We start from the raw sequence: 21,784 nt of genomic DNA on the forward strand, positions 1-21,784 counted from the left end.
TCCCAGGGCAGGTCCTGTTTTGGGACCACTCTCCTGTCTCTGGTTGGCTGTGGTTTGTACTAAGGACTGAACTCAGGGCCTTTGCTCTGAGCTACACCCTAACCCTGCTCCCACCATTTATTTTGAGACAGGGTCCCTCTAAGTTTCTAACCTGCCCAAGCTGGGTTTGAATTTTTAGTCCTGCCTCAGCCTCTCAGAAGGCTGGGATTACAGGTAAGCTCTGCCATGCCCAAGATTTGTTGAAAGAACATATATGCTTGGAATCCCAGATCCTGTCCGGGGACCCCTGTGTCCTCACCGTGGGACCTGGGCCTGCCTGGCCTCAGCACTGTGCTCTGTGCATTGATGACCGCACTGCTCAGGGGTTGGCAGGGTTCAGGTCCTGTGCATGCCCAACCCACGGACTCTGTGTCCCCCTATGCCCCAGTGGCATGCAGACTGCTTCCAGAGCCAGGTCCAGTCCATCCTGTCTGTGTCACTCCAGCTGGACCTGAGGATGGGCACTGCTATCTGTCAGAATTATCGAGCAATAGTCGGGTATGGTAGTGCATACTGGTCATCCCACTACTCAGGAGGCTGAGGCAGGAGGGTCATGGCAAGTTTAATGCCAGCCTGGGCTACATAGTAAGACCTTGTCTCAAAAAAAAAGAAAAATATGGCATACCTGCCCACTTCAGCTGATGTCCTGCCCACCCCTCAGCTATTCCTGCCCAGCAGACCATTCCCAGTCCTCGAGGACCCTGTGACCTCTCTGCCCAGCACCTCCCTTCTCGTCAGCTATCAGGTGAGCCTATCCTGGGCCAATGTACCCTGCAGCCCAGGAGGGGTCCCAGAAGCTGAGGACCTCCAGCATGCCAGGGCCTGGGTACCCGGAAGTAGGGAGCTCCTCTTTTTCCATGATGGGGAAACCACAGTCCCATAGAAGCCTCAGGGGTCTCCAGGCCGCCAGGTCCCCACAGGATGGGACTGACACCTGGATCAATGTGCCCTGCAGTCCCAGAGCCAGCCCGAGGATGAGGTGGAGGATGAGGAAGAGGAAGAGGCGGAGGAGCTAGGCCACGCCGAGACCTATGCTGACTATGTGCCTTCCAAGTGTGAGTGGCCCCTACTGGCCAGGAGACTCCACATCTCCTGAGACCCCCCCAGGACCACCCTCCACTAAGACCCATTGAGAGCTGGGGTCCCTAAGTCCCTGGGGGTCAGTTCCTCTATCAGCAAAGCTGAGGTCCACAGACTCGAGAAAAGCAGCCAGATGGTCTCCCTGGTCCCCTGGAGAGACCCCCTGGCCCCGCCTACTCCCTGATGGAGCCCTCTGTCTCTCCAGCCAAGATCGGGAAGCAGCATCCGGACCGCGTAGTGGAGACTAGCACTCTGTCCAGCGTCCCCCCGCCGGACATCACCTACACCCTTGCACGGCCCACCTCGGACAGCATGGCCCTGTCCGCCTTGCAGCTGGAAGCCATCACCTATGCCTGCCAGGTGACTGCCCCGACCCTAGCCGAGCCGAGCCGAGCCCCATCCCGCCCAAGGCCGGGGGAGCGGCAGCCCTGGCCTGACTGCCCCTTCTGGCCACAGCAACATGAGATCCTGTTGCCCAGTGGTCAGCGCGCGGGCTTCCTCATTGGCGATGGGGCCGGCGTGGGCAAGGGCCGCACTGTGGCTGGCATCATCGTGGAGAACTACGTGCGCGGCAGGAAGAAGGCCCTGTGGTGAGTGCAGGGTCCCAGCTGGGCAAGGGAGGGGGCCGGGGGCACCCCTGACCCAGTGGCCGCCCCCAGGTTCAGCGTGTCCAATGACCTCAAGTACGACGCTGAGCGTGACCTAAGGGACATCGAGGCCCCGGGCATCGCGGTGCACGCGCTCAGCAAGGTGAGCTGGCAGCCAGGGGTTGCGGGAGCGGCCCAGGGATGCCCAGCTGTCCCCCCACGGAGAGGCTGAGGCCTGCCCTGCGTCCACAGATCAAATACGGCGACAACACTACCTCAGAGGGAGTCCTCTTCGCCACCTACTCAGCCCTGATCGGGGAGAGCCAGGCCGGTGGGCAGCACCGCACGCGCCTGCGGCAGATTCTGCAGTGGTGCGGGGAGGCCTTCGACGGCGTCGTATCCGTGGCTGGGCGGGGCCAATTTGGTGGGCGTGGTTATGCCGAGGGGCGGGGCCAAGGCTGTGCAATGCTGGAGTCTCACAGGGGCCCAGCCTAAGTTACTAGGTTCCCTGGCCCTCCTGATCCTGTGCGGCCCGCCCCCCTCCCCAGTCCGCTCTGGGGGCTCTGACTGCCTGGGAGTCTGCACTGCAGTCTGCACTGCACAGGTTTCCACACCCAGGGCATGGACCAGGGGTTCTGGGGACACCCATGCAAGCGGTTGCTTTGCTGGGGCAGAAAGCTCAGAGGCCGTGCTTCATTTCTTCTTAAACTTCTAAGAAACAGGCCGTGTCTACCGCACTGTAGCTGTCTGGCCTTTCATGCACTACGCTCCTGGTGCTATTTGCTCTGGGTTCTCCACTCTGGGCTACCCGGTGAAGCCCTCCTATCTCGGCGGCCCAGAGCTGGAGAGTCACCAGATCCCTCTGCCAAGGCTGTTGCTGTCCCCGCCCGCCAGGGCTCCCAGCCTCTGCAGCAGGTGCACGCGCACCCAGGTGTGCTCCATGCTGCGGACGGGGTGGGGGGCGCCCTGGGCCAGCGAGGCCTGTGCAGTGCTGTCCCTGGGCCCCACTCGGGCTCTGCCCCCTCACTGCGTCGTGACTTGCCTGCACGCTGGCCCCGTGTCACCCATAGCCTCACTGCCACCTCCCCATCCCCAGAAGTGGGGGCTGGGCCAAGACGGGTGTGCTTCCTGAGCCGCAGACAAGGACAGGGAAGAGGAAGGCTGGTGGCCCGTGTGCCTCACCCCCCAAGAGGGTGCCTTCCGGCCGGTCTCATCCCGCACAGGGGCGCACGTCTGCCTTAATCCCAGCGCTTTGGAGGCTGCAGGTTCACACCAAACCAAAACAAGAACGAGCCAGTGGGGTCTGCTCCTGCATCCCTAGCCCCCAGACGGCATCTCTGCACAGCTGTCTTACAGAAAATACCAGCTTTGCGCTCTTGGCAAGCTGCGTGCATTGCAACACATTCGAGCTTTTAACTGCTCTAACCTTCTCCCTCCACCACCTTAGTGGCAGTTGAACTTACGACCTTGGCACTGAGGCCTTATTTTTATTCAGTTCCAGGGGATCGAACTCACAACTTCGCACTTGCCAGGCAGGCACTTGTGCCGCTGAGCTAAATACCCGGCCGCTTAATTTTTATTTTGAGACAGTCTCGATAAGTCATCTGAGTTGCTCAGGCCAGGCTTAAATTTGTGATCCTCCTGCCTCAGCCTTTGAGAATGAGGGGATCACAGGTGCTGCTTAAAATATTAACATCTTCCGTTCTCTTCCTCAGTGTTTTTAAAGGTGTTATGTTAGGTCTCCGTGTAGTTTCAGACAGTGAAATCAAGACCCTGAGTTGGTACTAACTGCTACCCAATGTCCACATCCATGAGGAACTGGGACTGATACAGTACAGGTGTGGGGTTCACCACAGACCCCCATGATGCAGGGCCCCCTCCTTCACGCTCCTCTGTGTGAGCATCTGCGTCCAGGCAGTTTCTGTTTTTTATGTGTCTGTGCAGTGCTAAGGCCCGAAGCCCTGACTAGGGCACAGTGGGCAGGGGCTTACTGCTGAGCCACCCCAGAGCGGAGGCTGCTTCCACTGCTGCCCGAAGGCAGCAAACCCTGTCACACAGCGGGGGGCTGGGCCGCTCCCTGGTTGGCAGATGCCACCAAGTACAGCCTTCACTTTCCAGGGATCGGGGCATCTCTCTCGTGGAACTTTCCTTAACTGACCCACCCCAGATCGTGTTTGATGAGTGCCACAAAGCCAAGAACGCCAGCTCCACTAAGATGGGCAAGGCCGTGCTGGACCTGCAGAATAAGCTGCCCCTGGCCAGGGTGGTCTACGCCAGTGCCACAGGTGGGGGTTTACAGGGGCCTCAGCTGGGCTCTTGAGAGCAGCAGGTGGCTGGATTGCTTGTGCAGCATCCATTAGTGATGCCGCATACCTGATGGCCATGGGGTAGCCTGGGTTACATGTGCAGCATCCATTACCAATGTCTGCCTCAGCACAGCCTGGGGCAGGTGCATCTATGAGCCGTGTGCTTCTCGGGACCTGGACAAACACAAGAGTGAGCACCAGCTGGCTTCAGCCAAGCTCAGCAGGTGCTCCCTGGCCTGGCTATGTCGCCCAGAGCTTCAGGCCTCCCCACCTAGCCCACCCCCTCACAGCCCTGGGGTTTCTGTCACCTATGCTCTGTGAACTCTGTGCAACTGTCACCTGGCTGAGTCAGGAAGCGCTGACAGCACCTCCACCCCTGCTGCCCAGGTGCCTCTGAGCCTCGGAACATGATCTACATGAGCCGCCTGGGCATATGGGGCGAGGGCACGTCCTTCCGGACATTCGAGGAGTTTCTGCACGCCGTGGAGAAGAGGTGAGCACTCCCCTGACCCAGCAGCAGGAGTCAGCGCACACCGTCTGCACAGCTGTCTCTCTCACCTGGGTCCCCTATCCTGCTTATAGGGGTGTGGGCGCCATGGAGATCGTGGCCATGGACATGAAGGTCAGTGGCATGTACATCGCCCGCCAGCTCAGCTTCTCCGGCGTCACCTTCCGCATTGAGGAGATCCCACTACCCCCAGACTTCGAGCGCATTTACAACCGGGCAGCGCTGCTGGTGAGCCGGGGCCCTCTGTGGGCACGGGTGGCAGAGGCCCACCTCCAGGACCCCAGCAGACTGCCCTTGCGATCACACTTGTTGTCTGCAAGAGTCTTGCCCGTAAGATGCCACAGATGTTTGCCAAAGTACTCTTTAAGTAGAATCAGGTGTGGTGGTCATCCCAGTGCTTGAGAGGTTGAGGCAGGAGGATCTCAAGCTCTTCCTGTACTGTTCAATGACCAAGTGACACCCTGGCTCAGCACACAAATCAGAAGGGCCAAGGGGGAGGCTCAGTGTGAAATCCCTGGGTTCAGTGCCCAGCACCTCAAAAAAGAAAACAAACAGGTAGACGCCACCTTGTCCTGGCCATGGTCTCAGGCAGGATTCCAGGCTGCACCCCCACTGCCCTGGCCTGAGGTCCTTGTGTGGCTGATACAGTGGGCGTGTGGTCTGCCTGGACCCTGGCCTCCTTCCCTGGCCCTGAGCTGGTGGCTGTGCTTAGGGTCACTGTCACCATAGGTCGCGTTCATACCGGTCCCTGCTTGCGCGCTCAGTGCCCAGGATGGAACCTGGCCACGCCTTGGTTCTCGGTGTCCCTGCTGGGCTCTGAGACGCCCCTCCCTGCCCCTCGATGCCCCTGAGCCTGACTACTTGGCTGGGCTCACCACGCGTTGTTCTTGCAGTGGGCCGAGGCCCTGGGCGTGTTCCAGCAGGCGGCCGACTGGATCGGCCTGGAGTCGCGCAAGTCGCTGTGGGGCCAGTTCTGGTCAGCGCACCAGCGCTTCTTCAAGTACCTGTGCATCGCCGCCAAGGTTCGGCGGCTGGTGGAGCTGGCCCGAAAGGAACTGGCCTGCAACAAGGTGAGAGGGCGGCTGCGCCCCAGCGCTGGGGGCCTGGCAGGCAAGCAGCGCACCTCAGGGTGGCGGGGAGCAGAGCAGGGTCAGAGCCACAGCACAAGAGGTTAGGGAGTGGAGCTGGCCGTGCTGATGCTCCCCTGTAAGCTCAGCATTTGGGAGGCTGAGGCAGGGTGACCGTTGAGAGCTCGAGGCCAGGCTGAGCTGTATCGGAGACCCTGTTTTCCAAAACCAAAACAAAGAAAGTAGGACGCAGACACAGACCCCAGGTTCCCGCCTCTGCAACCCAGCAGGACGCATCCGAGAGCCTGCTTTACTGACCAGCTAGGTGCTTCTCAATCTAGTGACACTGACATGTCAGGGTTCTTCACGGAGAAGAGGAACCATGGCACCCAGGTCCACGCCGCAGCCTCTCGTGGGCTCAGCATGGCGACCGGGGCAGACAGGCAGCTGGGGTCTCCGCGGGAAGGGACAGTGAGGCTGCGGCAGAAGCAGGAAGTGGCCACCAGTGGGCCATGTCCCCGGCCTGAGGGGACAGTCGCTGGAGCCGTCTTCGAGCTGCCTCTGTCCACAGTGCGTGGTCATTGGGCTGCAGTCCACGGGCGAGGCGAGGACACGGGAGGTGTTGGACGAGAACGAGGGCCGCCTGGACTGCTTCGTCTCGGCTGCTGAGTGAGTGACTGTGCCAGGACAGAGCAGGGCAGAAGGATGGGCAGCCAGGGCACCTCAGAAGCCACCCCAGGACCCCAGAGCCAGGGCCACCCAGCCAAAGTGGGGGCCCTGGCTCCGGCAGTGTGGGCCAGGCCCACCAGGCCCCTTGGGTCTCTGAAGCAGGTGCAGGGAGTCCGACCCCATATGGGCCCAGCGCTGTGTCAATAGGAGTCTGTGGCTTTTCAGAACTAGCCATTATGACCTCCCGCACCCCCCCCCCCAGTCCCTTCTGGAGTTCACCCAGCCCCAGGACCCATCCCAGCACCCTCCTGCTCCTTCTCAGGGCCAGGCCACTCATACGCTTCCCGCTCTTAGCCCTGGGGATCTGTGTGTCCCTCATTCCCCGGAGCCCAGCAGCTGTGTGGGCAGAGCCGGGCACAAGGCTGGCAGGTTGGGAGCTCAGAGGCAGCTCCCAGCCAGGCCCTGTCGCACTCCACTTTGTTCCAGCCAGGCATGGTGGCCCATGTCTGTCTTCCCAGGACCCTGGGAGGCTGAGGCAGGAGGACTGCAACTTAGAGCCCGGCCTGGGCAGCTCAGTTGACTTAGCAAGGCCCCTTCTCAACAGAGCAGTAAATGAGGGAACTGGGGATAGAACCAAGGGGGAGACCCTAGCTTCCACCCCTGGGACCACAGGGGCCCGCCTGCCCTGGAGAGCAGAGGGCAGCTGCAGGGCTCGAGCTGTCTTCTCCTTCCAGAGGCGTCTTCCTGTCGCTAATCCAGAAGCACTTTCCTTCCACCAGAAGGAAGCGGGACAGAGGAGCCGGCAGTAAGAGGAGGCGTAAGTCTGCCGCTGCCTGCCTGCTGCTCCCTGCGCTTTCTGCAAGCACCAGGCCGCCCCCACACCCGCACTCCCTGCCCTGCAAGGATTCAGCCTGACTCGGCCTATCCATGCTAGCCAGGCAGGGTGCCACCGCCCAGGCCTCCAGGACTGTCCCGGTGGCCACATGGAACACGCAGCTGGGCCCCAGCCTCAGCAGGGAGGCGAGGGGCCGTCACCCCAACAATGGCCAGTGCTTCCCAGATCAAAGTGGGCCTGGAACTCACTGGGGTGTGGACGGGGCTGGGGCCACCCACAAAGAGTCCCAAGGCCAGACTGTGCACAGTGGAAAGCCAGGCTCACAGGCTGAAGAACGTGCCCGGGGCCACAGCCAGGCCTTCCGCCATCCCCAGGCCAGGCCTTTAGGGTGCAGCATTTTTGAGAAGGAAGCCCAGGAAAGTGGCCGAAAGCTGCCTGAAGCCATGGCCATTCGCAGCAGATGGACTCAGGACTCTGGGAGAGTCTGATGCAGTGACACACAATGCCTGCAGTCCCAGCACTCTGGGAGGCTGAGGCAGAAAGATCACAAATACCAACTCAGCACAGGCTGTGCAGTGACTTAGCAAAACATTGTCTGGAAATAAGAAAACGGGCTGGGGATGCAGCTCGGGTACTAAGAGGGGCCTGGGGGTCCTGGCTCCTTCCTCAGGGCTCCTTCCCCTAGCTGTGCCGCGCCCAGCTTGGCATCCACGGGCCTCTCCCATTCAGAGCTTCCGCCTCCGCTCCCGCCCGCCACCCGCTGCAGCGCTGTCCCAGCTGCGATCTTGGCTCCTCTTGTAGGGCGGCCGTGTGGCCGAAGGACCAAGGCACTCAGGCTGGCGCCTGAGGGGACAGGCGTGATCCGCATCAGCGATGACAGCAGCACCGACTCGGACGCTGGCCTGGACAGCGACTTCAACTCCTCCCCCGAGTCCCTGGTGGACGACGACGTGGTCATTGTGGAGGCCGCCGGGCTTCCTGTGGATGACCGGGGTGAGCAGCCGGCCTCTCGCCCTCAGTCTCAGTTCTAGCTGCCTGAGGCCCAAAGCAGTGACATCAGGGTCCAGAACCCCAGTCCCCTGGTCTCCGGGAGAGTGCAGCGGGAGCGGGTTTCCCTCGTGGGCCTGACCTTGCCCTGCCCCCCCAGTCCCCCTGATCCCCCCACAGAGGGACCTGCACGGCCCCGCTGTCCTGGAGCGCGTGGAGCGGCTGAAGCAGGACCTGCTGGCTAAGGTGCGGGCGCTGGGCCGCGAGCTGCCCGTCAACACCCTGGACCAGCTCATAGACCAGCTTGGGGGCCCAGAGCATGTGGCTGAGGTAAGCTCTGGTGTCCCTGCTGATCACCTGTGTCACTGTCACCCCCAACCTCCACCCTGACTGTCAGAGTTTATGAGAAGCAGAGACCAGGCTGCTTTAGAAAGCTTTCCTGTCTCAGCCTTCAGAGCCTCCAGACCCCCAGTCTGGCCTGGCCAAGCCAGGTCTCACGGTCTGCAGTCCCAAGGCGGGACTCGGACCCCAAGCTCCCGTCCAGCCCCCCACCCGGCCCAGCCCTCGGGCAGCCAACTGCTGACCGTGACTCCTGCCACAGATGACGGGCAGGAAAGGCCGAGTCGTGTCCAGGCCTGACGGCACAGTGACCTTCGAATCGCGGGCAGAGCAGGGCCTGTCCATCGACCACGTGAACCTCAGGGAGAAGCAGCGGTTCATGAGCGGCGAGAAGGTGGGGGTGGGGCTCCGGGCGGGGCTGGCTTCTCCTGTGTCCTGTGTCCCGGTTCCCGGGGTGGGTGCCTTGGGAGCTGAGCCGCCCTCCCGCGCCTGCAGCTCGTGGCCATCATCTCCGAGGCCTCCAGCTCTGGCGTCTCCCTGCAAGCCGACCGCCGCGTGCGCAACCAGCGCCGCCGGGTGCACATGACACTGGAGCTGCCCTGGAGCGCCGACCGTGCCATCCAGCAGTTCGGTGAGTGCCAGCCCCAGCACCCCCCTCCTTCCCGGCCCCCCAACTCAGGGCCACCCCTGAGCGGTCCCCTCGCTGTGCCCCCAGGACGCACGCACCGCTCCAACCAGGTGTCGGCACCCGAGTACATCTTCCTCATCTCTGAGCTGGCTGGGGAGCGGCGCTTCGCATCCATTGTGGCCAAACGGCTGGAGAGCCTGGTGAGCCGGGGGCTGGGTGGGCCCCCCAGTGCAGGGTGGAGTCTGCTGCTGGGCCCCCCACCAACGGCCTCCCGCCCCTCCAGGGTGCCCTGACACATGGGGACCGCCGCGCCACTGAGTCCCGAGACCTCAGCAAGTACAACTTCGAGAACAAGGTGCCCAGGGCTGGGGGTCAGGGGCTGGGATGTAAGGACCCACCTGGCACCCCCCACTCACTCTCCCTGCCCCCCAGTATGGCACTCGGGCCCTCAGCTGTGTCCTGAACACCATCCTGAGCCACACGGAGAACCAGGTGCCTCTGCCTCAGGGCTACCCTGGAGGGGACGCCGCCTTCTTCCGGGGTGAGCTGAGGGGCGCCCTGGTGTCTGTCTGGGGTAAAAGCAAGCAGAGCAGCAGGTTAGAGTTTGGGGCGCCCGAGTTTGTAGACTGGGGTCCAATGGAAAGACTGTACCATAGCTAGGCATTCTGGGAGGCTGAGGCAGGAGGATGGAGAAGTGGGAGCCCAATCTGGGCAAGTGAGTGGCTTGAGAGATCCCCGTCCAACGGGAAAACACAAGGGCTGGGGGTGAGGTTGGTGTGAAGGCCCTGGGTTCAAGCCCAGTACCGAAAGGAGCTCCCCACCCCCACCCCACCCCAGCCATACACACAGCGGGCAGTGGACCTGCCAGAGGGGGCGCTACCACCCCAGGGGTCCCTGGGGAGGGTTCCTGGCTAGGATGTGTGAGGTCTCGGCCTATTCCTGAGGATGCTGGTCTCACTCCTGGAAGTCAGGATAAAGGGCTTCACCCTGCCTCCCCCTGCCCAGCAGCCGCACCCCAGGGCCCACAAAGACTCCCTGGTGCGGGGTAGAGCCAGGGCAGATGAGGGAGGCTCCAGGGGTCCCGCGGCTCAGGTGTGGCCCCTTCCTCACAGACATGAAGCAGGGGCTGCTGTCGGTTGGCATTGGCGGGCGGGAGTCACGGTCCGGCGGACTGGACGTGGAGAAAGGTAAGTCCTGAGACCCGGGCAGGGGTGGGGGGCGACGGGCCACCTGCCATGGCCTGTGACGTGGTCTCCTCTGGCACCCCAGACTGCTCCATCACCAAGTTTCTGAACCGCATCCTGGGGCTGGAGGTCCACAAGCAGAACGCACTGTTCCAGTACTTCTCAGACACCTTCGACCATCTCATTGCCATGGACAAGAAGGAGGGCAGATACGACATGGGCATCCTGGGTGAGCGGCAGGCACAGCCCGGGCGCAAGCTCCTCAGCCCTGCGTGACCAAGTGGCCTGGACTGCGGTCTAAGCAGCTGCAGCGCCAGCAGAGGGCGCCCTGGTGTACAGTCCAACCTCCCCTTGCTGGGACAGTGACCTTTTCCCTTAGCAACTTAAGTGATTTACCAAGATCCTGTGTCAAAATAAAAATAAAAAGGGCTGGGGATGGAGCTCAGTGGGAAGGCCCCAGGTTTACTCCCCAATGTGGCAAAAAAAGAAATTTTTTTTTCATTCTTATTTATAAAAACAAACCAAGCAGGCGTACACTCTCGCATCTCCCAGCTACTTAGGAGGCTGAGGCAGGAGGATCACTTGTTCAAGACCAGTATGGACAGCTTATCAAGACCCGGTTTCAAAATGAAAGATAAGGGCTGGGGTGTGGCTCTGTGTTGGGTGTTTGCTGAATACGTGTGGGGTCCTCGGTTCAATGCCCAGCACTGTAAAAGAAAATACACACAGACAGACACTGCTCACCAGGCTCCTCCCGAGACCAGGGCTGTTCAGATCAGGCCGCTAAGCCAGGCAGCGCCTTCCTGGGGTGAACATAGGCAGCCCAGATGTGTCTGGGCCAGGCTGTCTCTGCCCCACTGAGCCCTGGGGCACCCCCAAAGCTGTGGGATCCAGGGATGGCACAGTGCAGCCCAGAGCCCAGGTACTGTCAGTGGCAGCCCCTGGGCTCGGTCCCCAGCACCACAGGGGAAAACACAGAGGCCTGTATCAGGGGACAGGTAACCCTGCCCCTGTTAAGAGGCCCCCAACCAAGTTCATGCCCAGCCTGGCACCTTAGCAAGATCCTGTCTCAGACCTGAAAAGGACTGGGGTGCAGAGATCTGTCCCCATTATCAGCCAAAAAAGAGAAAAAGTGGGAGCAGGGACCCAGCCAGGCACCAGGTGCCCCCCTCACCTCCCGCTTGCCCGCAGATCTTGCTCCTGGAGTTGACGAGATCTATGAGGAAAACCAGCAGGTGTTCCTGGCCCCTGGGCACCCTCGGGATGGCCAGGTGGTCTTCTACAAGGTGAGCAGCCTCTGCCCCAGCCCTCGGCCCGCCTACCTGCCTTGGCCCTGCTAGTCTGCCCGCCCCTGACATCCCACGTCCCTGCAGGTCACTGTGGATCGCGGACTGAAGTGGGAACAGGCCTTCAGCAAGTCGCTAGGGTTTGAGGGCCACTACGATGGCTTTTACCTCTCCTACAAGGTGCGCTCTGGCTTGGGCACCTGGGGGTGGGCAGGGCACGGATCCCTGTCCCCCGGGACCTGGTGCCAGCCTCGAACTCGCCTCGGCAGGTGCGAGGCAAGAAGCTCAGCTGCCTGCTGGCCGAGCAAAGCAGCGCCAAACACTTCACGGTGTACAAGCCCAACATCGGCCGGCAGAGCCAGCCCGAGACACTGGACGGCCTGCTGCGCAAGTTCCAGAAGGCAGGGCCTGGGCAGCACGGGGACCAGGGTGGGGGCACGGGGCCGGGGCAGGACGGGCCGGGCTCACTCTGCTCCCCTCTGTGCAGGTCTCTGCGGAGGAGGCCCAGGAGCACTGGCAGAGCAGCTATGCTTACTCGCTGACACACTGCAGCCACATGGCCTGGTGAGCCGCGGACCAAGGGGCGTGCGGAGGGAGGGGTAGCAGAGGGACCCCGGCTCCCATACCGATGCCCGCCCCCGCGCCCGCAGGAACCAGCAGTGCCGGGCGGCCCAGGAGGGCAGGGACTGCGTGCAGGGGCTACGGCTGCGACACCACTACGTGCTGTGTGGGGCGCTGCTGCGTGTGTGGGGCCGCGTGGCCAACGTCATGGCCGAGGTCAGCAGCAGCAGCTACCTGCAGATCGTGCGCCTCAAGACCAAGGACGGGAAGAAGCAAGTGGGTGAGTGGGTGGGCACGTGGGCTGCACCTGGGCGCTGGGGTGCCAGGGCAGGGTCTGGGGGTCTGACCCAGCTGCCCCCGCACGCAGGCATCAAGATCCCCGAGGGCTGTGTGCACCGAGTGCTGCAGGAGCTGCGGCAGATGGACGCCGAGGTGCAGCGCCGCCGCCGCCCCGCGCCGCCGCCTGCCCCACGGCTCCCGCTGGCGCTGCCCTTCGGACCCGGCGAGGTGCTGGACCTGACCTACAGCCCCCCGGCTGAGGCCTTCCCGCCGTCAGCCTTGCCGCCCCCGCCGCCACACTTCGCCTTCCCGCAGCCGCCCCCGGATCCCGCGGCGCTGGCGCACCAGGGCTGCGACATCAACTTCAAGGAGGTGCTGGAGGACATGCTGCGCTCGCTGCACGCAGCGCCCGCCGAGCCCCCGGGGCCGCTGATGGGCGCAGGCACGGGCCCTGAGCGGCAGAGCGTGATCCACTTCAGCCCGCCCTTCCCCAACTCCTAGGCCGTGCCCGGCGGCCCGCACCTTTCCCCAACGGACAGACGGACAGGGCGCCGCTCCGCAGTGCCTTTCCCCGCAGACCCTGCCCGGCCCGTGCTGGGCTGGCTGCCGGGGTGCGGGGCGCCGTCCCCGGGCTGCCCCGGAGCTGGCGCCGAGCTGCTCACTCAGGAAACCCCGGTGCTCAGGTCCCGCCTCCGGGGCTCCACGGGGGAGGGGGGGGCAGACCCCATTAATATATGCAATCCCCACCCTGCGCCCTAAATTATTGCCCGCCCACCTCCTCCTCCCCAACCAGCGGCGGGTGGCCGAAATCTGTATTTATAAGGAACCCCAGTGTATATATGTAAAGAGATCTTTTTAAATACAGGAGCCTTTTGCCTACTTCCCAGTCTGCACTCACATCCAGGACCTGGGGGTGGCGGCCCCCCATCTGCTGAGGCCGCACCTGTGGGTGGCCCAGGAACGCACCCCTCTCTGCAACAGAGAGGGCTAGGTCTGGGGTGCTCTGCCTGCTTCCCCAGAGCACCCCCGCTTCCAGCGGGGGCAGGGGTAGCACCCGAGAGTATAGGAGGGGTTTACGGTGGCTCAGTTCTGAGATTTCGGCTCATACCTGCCTGGCTAACAGGAGGGCACAGGGTAGGGGGTATCACGGGGGGGGGGGCACAGGCCATTTCCGCCCTCCTGCTCTACCCAAGCTGCATGCCTTGCGGTGGGGAGCTCCAGAATGCGCCAGACCAATCAGTGGAGGGATTTAGTCATGCTGTGCTGGACCACCTGGGGCGCCCCACCTATGAGCCTGAGGTTTAGGGGGGTGGGGGGATCCAAACAAAAACCACAACAGGAACCTGGGTACCATGTGTGCCACAGCACTGTGGCACTACTGACCTCTGGCCCAAAATTCCAGGGGCCACTTTACCCAGAGGTTCCAGGATCACAGGTGTCTAGAAGCAGAAGCGACAGAAGACTCCGTGGATCAGAACTCGGAGGCAGTTCTGGCGACCCTCCCCTGGCACAGAGGTTCCCCCACCCAGCTTGTGGTCTTCCTGGGGATACTGCAAATTGGTGCATTGAGGAGCAGCTGGGCTCAGCTCTGCAGACCCCCCCCACTGTCTACCCCTCCCCCGCTTAGGAGATGATCTGGCCAGGGGTGGTGGTACATGCCCATAACCCCAGTGCTCCGAGGCAGGAGGATTGCTGCGAATTCCAGGCCAGCCCGGTCTACAAAGAGAGTTCAAAGCCAGCTTGGTCTACCTGTTATAGTGAGACCCTGTCTCAAAAAAACCCAAAGCCATGTGGACAATGGTCCCCCCTAAACACCAAGAGACTCAGCACCCAACACACTCTTGTCACTGTCTGGAGAACTGGGAAGGACGGAGGCTCCCAGGCCCCTGCAGCTACTCCCCAGGCCTGGCCTGGCACAGCGTCAGCCGCTTACTGCATTATCCCCTCTGCCTGCCCAAGGCTGTGGGATCAGTACAGCTGACCCAGATCCGCCAGGCACGGGACACACGGCCCTCCCACCCCAGGGAACCCCCTCCCACTCCAAGGAAGAGGGGGACACACTGCCCACTTCTATGCTTTATTCCCACAAGGTGGTGGAGGTGGGCGCCAAGCCCAGGCCGTGGCCAAGTCTCCCTCCGGCAGTGCACGCATCCTCGGGTCTGCCCCACCAGCACGCTGGTTTGCAGGCAGGCCGTCATGGCACCGGGTAGGAGACTCGGGGCGGCCAGGGTCTCAACGGGGCGCAACCATGGGGCTACAGGTAGCAGGGCAAGTCCTTCTCGATCACCTGCAGGGAGAAGGGGTGTCAGGGGTTGTCCTCTCCCCAGGGCCCCTATCCTCTCTGGGAGGAACCTACCAGGGGCTCCTCCATGGGGCCATAGCGTTTCACCACACAGCCATTCTTGTCGATGAGAAACTGTGGGGAAGGGGGGATGTATTAGTGGAGGGGCAGAGGTTCCTGGGAGAGATGGGGACCCTGCATCCCCACCTCCCATGCCTGCCAGCCCTTACCTTGGTGAAGTTCCATTTGATGGCGCTGTAACACAAACCGAGTCTGAGCAAGCTGCTGCCGCGCAAAACCACCGGCTACACAGCCTGGTCCCGGCCCCCAGCCCCCAGCCCCCAGCCCTGGGCACTCACTTCCCCAGCATCCCCTTCCCCTTGGGCTGAACTTTCATCCACTTCCACAGCGGGTGGGCGTCATCTCCATTCACGCAGACCTTGCTGAACATATCAAACTTGACGTTGTAGCTTTCAGCGAACTCCTTGATCTCCTCATTGGTCCCTGGCTCCTAGGAGACCAAGGCGCGGAAGGACAAAGGTGTGTGGGTGGGTGGCAGCGGACCCCTGGTCCCCGGCCCGCCCGGCGGCCCCGCCTCAGCCTTGAGCTCGCACCTGCTTCCCGAACTGGTTGCAGGGGAAGGCCAGGATGCGCAGACCACACTCAGCGTACCGCGCGTGCAGATCGACAAGCTGAGTGTAGTTTACTTCGGTTTTGCCTCATTGCGAGGCCACATTGGTGACAATGCACACGAAGTCCCTAGGGGCAGAGGGGTGGGTGGCAGTTAGGAAGACCAGGTCAACCCAACCCCTACTCTCCCGGCACCCCCACGGCCAGGCATTCACTTGTATTTATCCAGGCAGACCATGTGCCCGTCAATGTCCTTGGCGGAGAACTCGTGCATGGAGCGCGCACAGCGCCAGTCGTCCCGGGACGCGCACTGCAAAACACGGGGCGCTGAGTGGCGGTGGTTGAGACGGGGTGACGCGCGACCCACAAGGTGCTGGCGTGGGGGTGGGGGGTCCACAGGCTGGCAGACCCCAGGATCTGGGCACAAGGGAAATGGGTGTCGTCCCCAGGTGCACACGCCCCCCACTGGAGGCTCCAAGGTTGGCTGATAGCTGGGGATCCCAAAGGGCGCCGGAACGGGCAGGGGTGCTGGAACTCAGCGCGCACAGGGTCCAGCAGCTCGGAGCAGCAGTTCTCTGGGCTCTCCTGGGCCGCCCGCCCCGAGCTGCTGGGACGCGGGCGCGCTCTCCTGCGCCGGCGCGTGCGGGGTTGGCGCCGCCTAGGGCGCGGGCGCCGTCGGCCTCCGCAGCCGCGGCCCCGGCCCCGGCCCCGGCCCCGGCCCCGGGCCCTGCCGCGACCGGGGCAACTCGCGGCTGCACGGCCCATGCCCCCGTCTGGGCCGCGAGCGCTGTTTCGGGACAAAGGGCCGTAGCCGAGCGCCAGCCTCCACTGTGACGCAAGCGCGGGTCGGGAACAGCGTGACCCGCCTTCCAGGCCCCAGGAACGCCGCAAGCACCGCGGCGCCGGTTGCCGTGGTCACGATCCGCACCCTTCAGTCACCGCCACCTCCATCCTGGCCTCCATCCCCGACCTCTGCCCACGGTCCTGAGCAACCTCCCAGCACCTTCATTATATTTTTATTTTGCGACACAGGCTCGCTAGGTTGCCCGACCTAGCTCGAACTTGAGATCCTCCTGCCTCAGCTTCTCGAGTAGCTGGGACGCAGAGTCCTGGACACTGTCACCCCTCCCCGACCCCAGCCGACCGCGTCCTACCCCAGCTGACCCCAGCCTGGCCCGCCCACCATCCCGGACACCGTCACCTGACCCCGGTCACCGTCGCGATCCCCGACCCCGGCCAGGCCGCGCCGGAAGCAGCTTCCAGGCACGGTCACCTCGTCCGCGTGGCCATGTCGGGCCGGGAGCGGTGGGGGCGCTGACGCCTCCAACGGCCCCGGCGGGCAGGCGAGGAACGGGGAGCGGCGGGCGACGGGCAGCGCTCACCATGGTTCCGATCAAGCCAGGGGTAGCCAAAGCTCCGCACACAAGCGCCGGCTTCAGCAGGCGGCTCAAGCGATTTAGAAACATAGCGGCTACTAGAGCCAGCGGCTCCTCCCCTCGCCCTGCCGGCCAATGGACACGAGTCGTCTTGCCTCGCCAGCCCGCCCTCGGTCACGCCCACCCACGTTTCCATTGGTCAATCTCGCCGTCATGAGTATACGCGGCGATGCTAGCCAATCGGAGGTGGGAACAAGGGCAGACGGGGCGGGGAGCGGCCCGCAGGTTTGTTGTCGTCAGTGACTGCGCATGCTCCTCGAAGGTTGGTGAGCCGAGTGGGGGCCAGCCGGGAGCGGGGGGCGTGTCCATGCAGTCTGAGCGCCGGTTGGCTGCGGACTGTTATGCGGACTGCTGCCTGTGGGTGGGGGTGGGGGGCTCTTTGTGAATCCTAATACCTTTGGTTTTGTTTTTTGTTTATTTTGAGACAGGGTCTCACTACACAGATCAGGCTGGCCTTGAATTCACGGTGTAGCCCAGGCTGGCCGCCAACTGTCAGCAGTCCTCCTGCCTGCCTCAGCCTCCCTCCCGAGCGCTGAGATTGCAGGAGTGCGCCACCACACCTGGCTGGGAATCTCTTTGGAAACCTGGGGCATAGGCTGAACATAGCTGGACAAGACTCTCCCGCAGAGGAAAAAAAAAAAAAGCCTTTTGAACTGGGCGTGGTGGAGCACTCCTGCAATCGCAGCACTCAGGAGGCTGAGGCAGGAGAGTCGCTGCAAGTTCCAGACCAGCCTGGGCTACAAAGTGAGTTCAAGACCACGTGAACTGCATAGCACGTGTCTCTCTCTCTCTCTCTCTCTCTCTCTCCACACACACAAACACAACTTTTAAATATGGAAGTTTGACTTTTCCTCTTTTTTTTTTTTTTTTGCAGTAGTAGGGATTAAACCCAGATCCTTCACCCTAAACTCTATATCCAGCCCTTTATTTATTTATATTTTAAAGAGAGTAAAACTAAACAGAACAGAACAAAGCAGATCAAAAGAAAACAATGCAAATGAGGCAGATTTCAAAGCAAGACAACAGGAGATCATCCCTGGCTACCATAATGTCTTTTCTTTTCTTCTAAATAGCTGTCCGTATCTTCACACACAGTGTATTCATACAAAACAAATAGTATTAAACTGATCAGAACAGAGTGATAAAGGCATTACAGGCCTTCAAAACCAGACAATAAGAAAATCAACATGGCTGCCATAATGTCTCTTGTTCTACTTTTTATTTATTTATTTATTGAGACAAGGTCTCCCTAAGGGACTAAGTTACCCAGGCTGGGCTTAAGCCTGAGAGCCTCCTGCCAGACTCCCAGAGCACAAAGACATGGGTCTCCACCTCCTCCACCAGGCCCAACGCAGGTGCATCTTGCCCCTGGGAATCCTTTGTCCCTTAAACTGCTCATGGGGTAGCAGGTGGCCCTGGAGGCATCAGAGCTGGTAAGTTCCTAGGTCCACCCCAGAGACAGGGTGACGAGGTCCAGAGTTGGATTCTCTCGGGAACTGCGGATGACTCTCATGGCTGCACCCTCCCCACACCTCGTGCTCTGTCGGAGCACCCTGGTCTTGGCCACCACTGTACCCAGAGACCCACACATTCCTGAGAACTGAGTCATGGAATTCCTGTGTCCACCCCCACATTGGAACTCAGACCTGGGGCCTGCTGGGGGCTGGGATTGGGTGTCACTGCTTCTACAGACTCCCAGAACCCACTTCCCCACAGGCAGCTGGAGATAGGGTCCCTGGCTGGGCCCATGAGGGGAGCCCCCTCCTCTGCGGGACCCTGAGTGTGGAGGTGGCGGGTGACGCAGGGCTCCAGGGTGCAACAGTTCCCGTCTTGCACAATGTTTTCTCAATTCTGCTCCCGAGGGAAGAGGATCTGGGAGGCTGTTGGTGGAGAGCTCTGCTTATCACAGTTGCTCCTCAGGAAGCCCCCACCTCCGTTTCCTGTCTCCCAGGGACCGTGCTTGGTGATAGGGCACTGTGGCCAGAGACGGCCGCTTCCAATTTTGTTTTCTGGACTGGAGTTTTCATTGTCTTTTTTAGATCCAGCCTTGCTACATATCTCAGGCCAGCTTGGAACTTGTAGGAATCTTCCTGCGTCAGTCTCTGGGATGCTGGGGTCACAGGTGTGCGCCACCACACCTGCCTGGCAGCTTTCTCCTGTTTACCGTCACCTTGGTAGAAACCTTACCCGAAATGATTGTTTATTTCAAGGCTTCCAGAAAACCATCTCAGGGTGACGCCCTCCAAAACCACCTGGGATGTGGTGTAGGCTGTCACAAGGGCAGGGAATTGACTGGGGGCTGGAGCTGCATGCGGCTGCTCCCTGCGAGGGACCCCAACTACTCTTCGGTGAACCCCATTCCTAAAGCGGGAAGTGGAGTTTTGTGGGGCTCAGGGAGGATCCCTGAGTTGTGCTGGTCCAGAGAAGCCCACTATGTCCTGAGATCTTTTTCTTTTTCTGATCCCTTGAGCTCACTGTGTAGCCCAGGCCGGTCTCGAATTCCCAACAATCCTCCTGCCTCAGTCTCCCAAGTGCTGGGATCACAGGTGTGCACCACTACGCCCAGCTTTTTATATTCTGTAGTTTGAGAAGGACTCACCAAGTAGTTCAGGCTGGCCTCCAGCTCGAAGTCACTGAGCTCTGAGATGACAAGTGTGCACCATCATGCCCTAACTGATTTTTGTTCCCTTTTAAAGATGAATTTGTAGCCGGGGGTGATGGTGAACACTTGTCATCTCGGCAAAAGCGCAGAGTTTACTGGAAAAAAATTTTTGTTCAAAGCCCCAGTTTTTACTTTGTAACACGTGTTCAGACTGACACAAGACGCCCTGGCCTCCAGCCTGTTTGGAACAGAGACTCTTTGTGTAGGTGTTCAGGACACAGTGCCAGGCACCGGGAAGCAAAGCCCTGCCCAAGCCAGGGTGCTCAAGCCAGGCTGGCCCTAAACTTACAGTAACCCTCCTGCCCCAGGCTGCTGAGTGCCGAGCTTAGAGGCCTGCGCCGCCCTGCCCAACTGTTGTTTCTCAGTAAAGTTTGATTACAGAGGAAAAGCCTCTCTGTCTTTCTTTGTCTCTCTCTCTCTGTAACCCAGGCTGGTTTCAACTTCAGGCGATCTTCCTGCCTCAGCCTTCAGAATGCTAGAATGACAGGCATGTACCACCATGCTTGACAAAACACAGCTTCTGACATTAAGATAAAAGGTAGGATGCAGAAATTCATCATTGTGACTTTTGGAAAGGTGCAGTGCAGGATTTTTAGCACATTCACAATGTCACACAACTGTCACCTCTAATTTATTTATTTTTTGTCTGCCAAGGATTAAACTCACGACCTGACGCTTGCCGGGCAGGTTGGCCGAGCTACATCCCAGACCCTTATCTCCTCTAATTCTGATCTTTCCATCACCCCACAAAGAAGCCCTCTGCCTCCCCATAGTGGTCATCTCCCCCTCCCCGGCCTCAGCTCCCACAGGTCAGCTTGCTGCCGCTGCATTTTCCTGTCTGTAGAGTCCTCGGTGTGCGTCCTCTGTGTCTGATGTCTCTCCTTGAACGCACTGTCCTTGAGGTCTGTCCACACTACGGTGAGTATCACAGCCCCATTCCTTTTCCTAATATTCCACACCGGGATGCACTTCCCCGTGTGTGCCTGTTCCTTATTTGATAGACAGGAGTGGTTTTCACCGTTGGATTTTGCAGCGCTGTAGGAGTTTTTGTGTGACCCTGTGTTTTCATTTACCTGGGGTGGGACTGCTGGGTCTTAGAGAACCCTGTTTGAAGAGTTACCAGAATGCCTTGGGTTGAGACTTGTATCTAGTTGTTCCCCGCTAAGCTTCATGCGGTGTCAGGAGAGCCTTTTTGGAGGTGTCTAGGTCTAGGCTGTGTGTTGCTCGGCTCAAGTGTGCCATGCTGGGATTAAGGGCACTCCACCTGGTATGGCAGCCCCAGTGGAACCTTGTGTGCCCCGGAAGGGATACAGAGCAGGAGGGCGGCTGCTTCTGCCCTGCTTTGCCATGAGCCGTTTGCCCTCTGCACTGCCCTTTGCCGTGGGCCAGCTGTACTAAAACTTCTGCGAACTGTGAGCTGAAATAACCCTTTCTCCTTTAACTCGGGGCATTGGGTATTTTGTCTCAACAGTGAGAAAAGACATTTTGCGAGCAGCTGTGGCACCTGACTTTCCTTCCCTCCCTCTTTCTTTCTTTCTTTGTCCTTTTGACACAGAGTCTTTCTTGCAGTTCAGGCTGGCCTGGAACTCCCAGCAATCCTCCTGCCTCAGCCTCCCAAGAGCTGGGATGACAGGCACGCGCTACCACACCTGGCTGGCACCTGACACTTTCAGCCTGCCATGTTCGTGGCCCTTGGCCTGATTTCCCAGCCTCTGGCTCTGCCAGGCAGTGGGAGTGGCGGGTGTGAAGCCAATGGCCCAGTCCCCAGAACTGCCACTGAGGTCTAGGGTCACCCGCTGGACTCTGACCCAGCAGGCTGGCTGGGCCCTGCCAGCATGCAGGGGTCCCCAGGCTCATGACCTCCTCCTCCACTGCACCCACAGTGACTCCATGGCCCCAGAAAGCAGAGTTCAGAGAGCAGCTCAGCGCCTCTCCAGCTCTGTGAGGTCCCTGGCCGGGCAGGCAGCCCTGGGAGCAAGCCCTGCAGCTGGCATGGGCACCTGCCTCCGCCCTTCCTCCCTCGGGCCTGTGCTTTTCTTACTCCTGAAGAGGGAGACATTAAACTGTCCTGTCCAGGGGACTCTCCTGAGTTACAGGGGTCACATGGGCACCATCTCTGAGAAAACTAACCGGGCTCTAAACTGGCTTCCCAGCACCCAGATGTGCTTTCCTTCAAGGGGAAGGAGGGGCTGGCTGCTGCGGTGGTGGATGACGGCCTTTGTTTCACTTCCGTGTCCCTACTTGCTTGATGTCACAAACTGTAGAAAAGGGAACCTCTCCTTGGCCCCAGGCCCAGGCCAGCCGAAATCATTTCTCATGGCTGAGTCATGTGCCAAGAAAATCCCCCTGCAATCCCGCCCAGTCTCTCCAGTCTCCCAGAAATTTTGCAGTACGGAGTAACAGCAAGCCATGGCCACCCC

The 21,784-nt window shown here is 60.8% G+C and overlaps 2 protein-coding genes across 5 annotated transcripts in view; one reads left to right on the forward strand and one right to left on the reverse strand.

The window, feature by feature from the left end:
• Positions 1-13,234, forward strand: part of Sbno2 (strawberry notch homolog 2) — a 44,283-nt gene extending 31,049 nt beyond the window's left edge. For all 4 annotated transcript variants that reach the window (XM_063229197.1, XM_004999267.4, XM_063229198.1 and 1 more), the window contains 27 exons: positions 701-784; positions 995-1,094; positions 1,325-1,479; positions 1,576-1,709; positions 1,779-1,869; positions 1,959-2,102; positions 3,874-3,991; positions 4,400-4,505; positions 4,595-4,748; positions 5,414-5,590; positions 6,159-6,256; positions 6,991-7,073; positions 7,893-8,084; positions 8,239-8,408; positions 8,680-8,811; positions 8,913-9,048; positions 9,133-9,245; positions 9,329-9,400; positions 9,478-9,586; positions 10,158-10,232; positions 10,315-10,458; positions 11,421-11,515; positions 11,603-11,695; positions 11,785-11,916; positions 12,003-12,079; positions 12,166-12,356; positions 12,444-13,234. In XM_063229197.1, the coding sequence (XP_063085267.1) occupies positions 701-784; positions 995-1,094; positions 1,325-1,479; positions 1,576-1,709; positions 1,779-1,869; positions 1,959-2,102; positions 3,874-3,991; positions 4,400-4,505; positions 4,595-4,748; positions 5,414-5,590; positions 6,159-6,256; positions 6,991-7,073; positions 7,893-8,084; positions 8,239-8,408; positions 8,680-8,811; positions 8,913-9,048; positions 9,133-9,245; positions 9,329-9,400; positions 9,478-9,586; positions 10,158-10,232; positions 10,315-10,458; positions 11,421-11,515; positions 11,603-11,695; positions 11,785-11,916; positions 12,003-12,079; positions 12,166-12,356; positions 12,444-12,856 (3,588 nt within the window). In that variant the 3' untranslated portion in view covers positions 12,857-13,234. The remainder of the gene's footprint in view (positions 1-700; positions 785-994; positions 1,095-1,324; positions 1,480-1,575; positions 1,710-1,778; positions 1,870-1,958; positions 2,103-3,873; positions 3,992-4,399; positions 4,506-4,594; positions 4,749-5,413; positions 5,591-6,158; positions 6,257-6,990; positions 7,074-7,892; positions 8,085-8,238; positions 8,409-8,679; positions 8,812-8,912; positions 9,049-9,132; positions 9,246-9,328; positions 9,401-9,477; positions 9,587-10,157; positions 10,233-10,314; positions 10,459-11,420; positions 11,516-11,602; positions 11,696-11,784; positions 11,917-12,002; positions 12,080-12,165; positions 12,357-12,443) is intronic.
• Positions 13,235-14,609: 1,375 nt separating this feature from the next.
• Gpx4 (glutathione peroxidase 4) lies at positions 14,610-16,732 on the reverse strand. Its single transcript, NM_001256319.1, has 7 exons — positions 16,649-16,732; positions 15,482-15,576; positions 15,251-15,395; positions 14,996-15,147; positions 14,867-14,891; positions 14,712-14,771; positions 14,610-14,642 (listed from the first exon to the last, which is right to left on the reverse strand). The coding sequence occupies exons 1-7, from the start codon at positions 16,730-16,732 to the stop codon at positions 14,610-14,612; spliced, it is 594 nt and encodes a 197-aa protein (NP_001243248.1).
• Positions 16,733-21,784: the final 5,052 nt, after the last annotated feature.

Source organism: Cavia porcellus, unplaced genomic scaffold, assembly GCF_034190915.1.
Source record: "Cavia porcellus strain 051 isolate PalLab524CR breed Dunkin Hartley unplaced genomic scaffold, mCavPor4.1 scaffold_17, whole genome shotgun sequence".
Classification (NCBI taxonomy): Eukaryota; Metazoa; Chordata; class Mammalia; order Rodentia; family Caviidae; genus Cavia; species Cavia porcellus.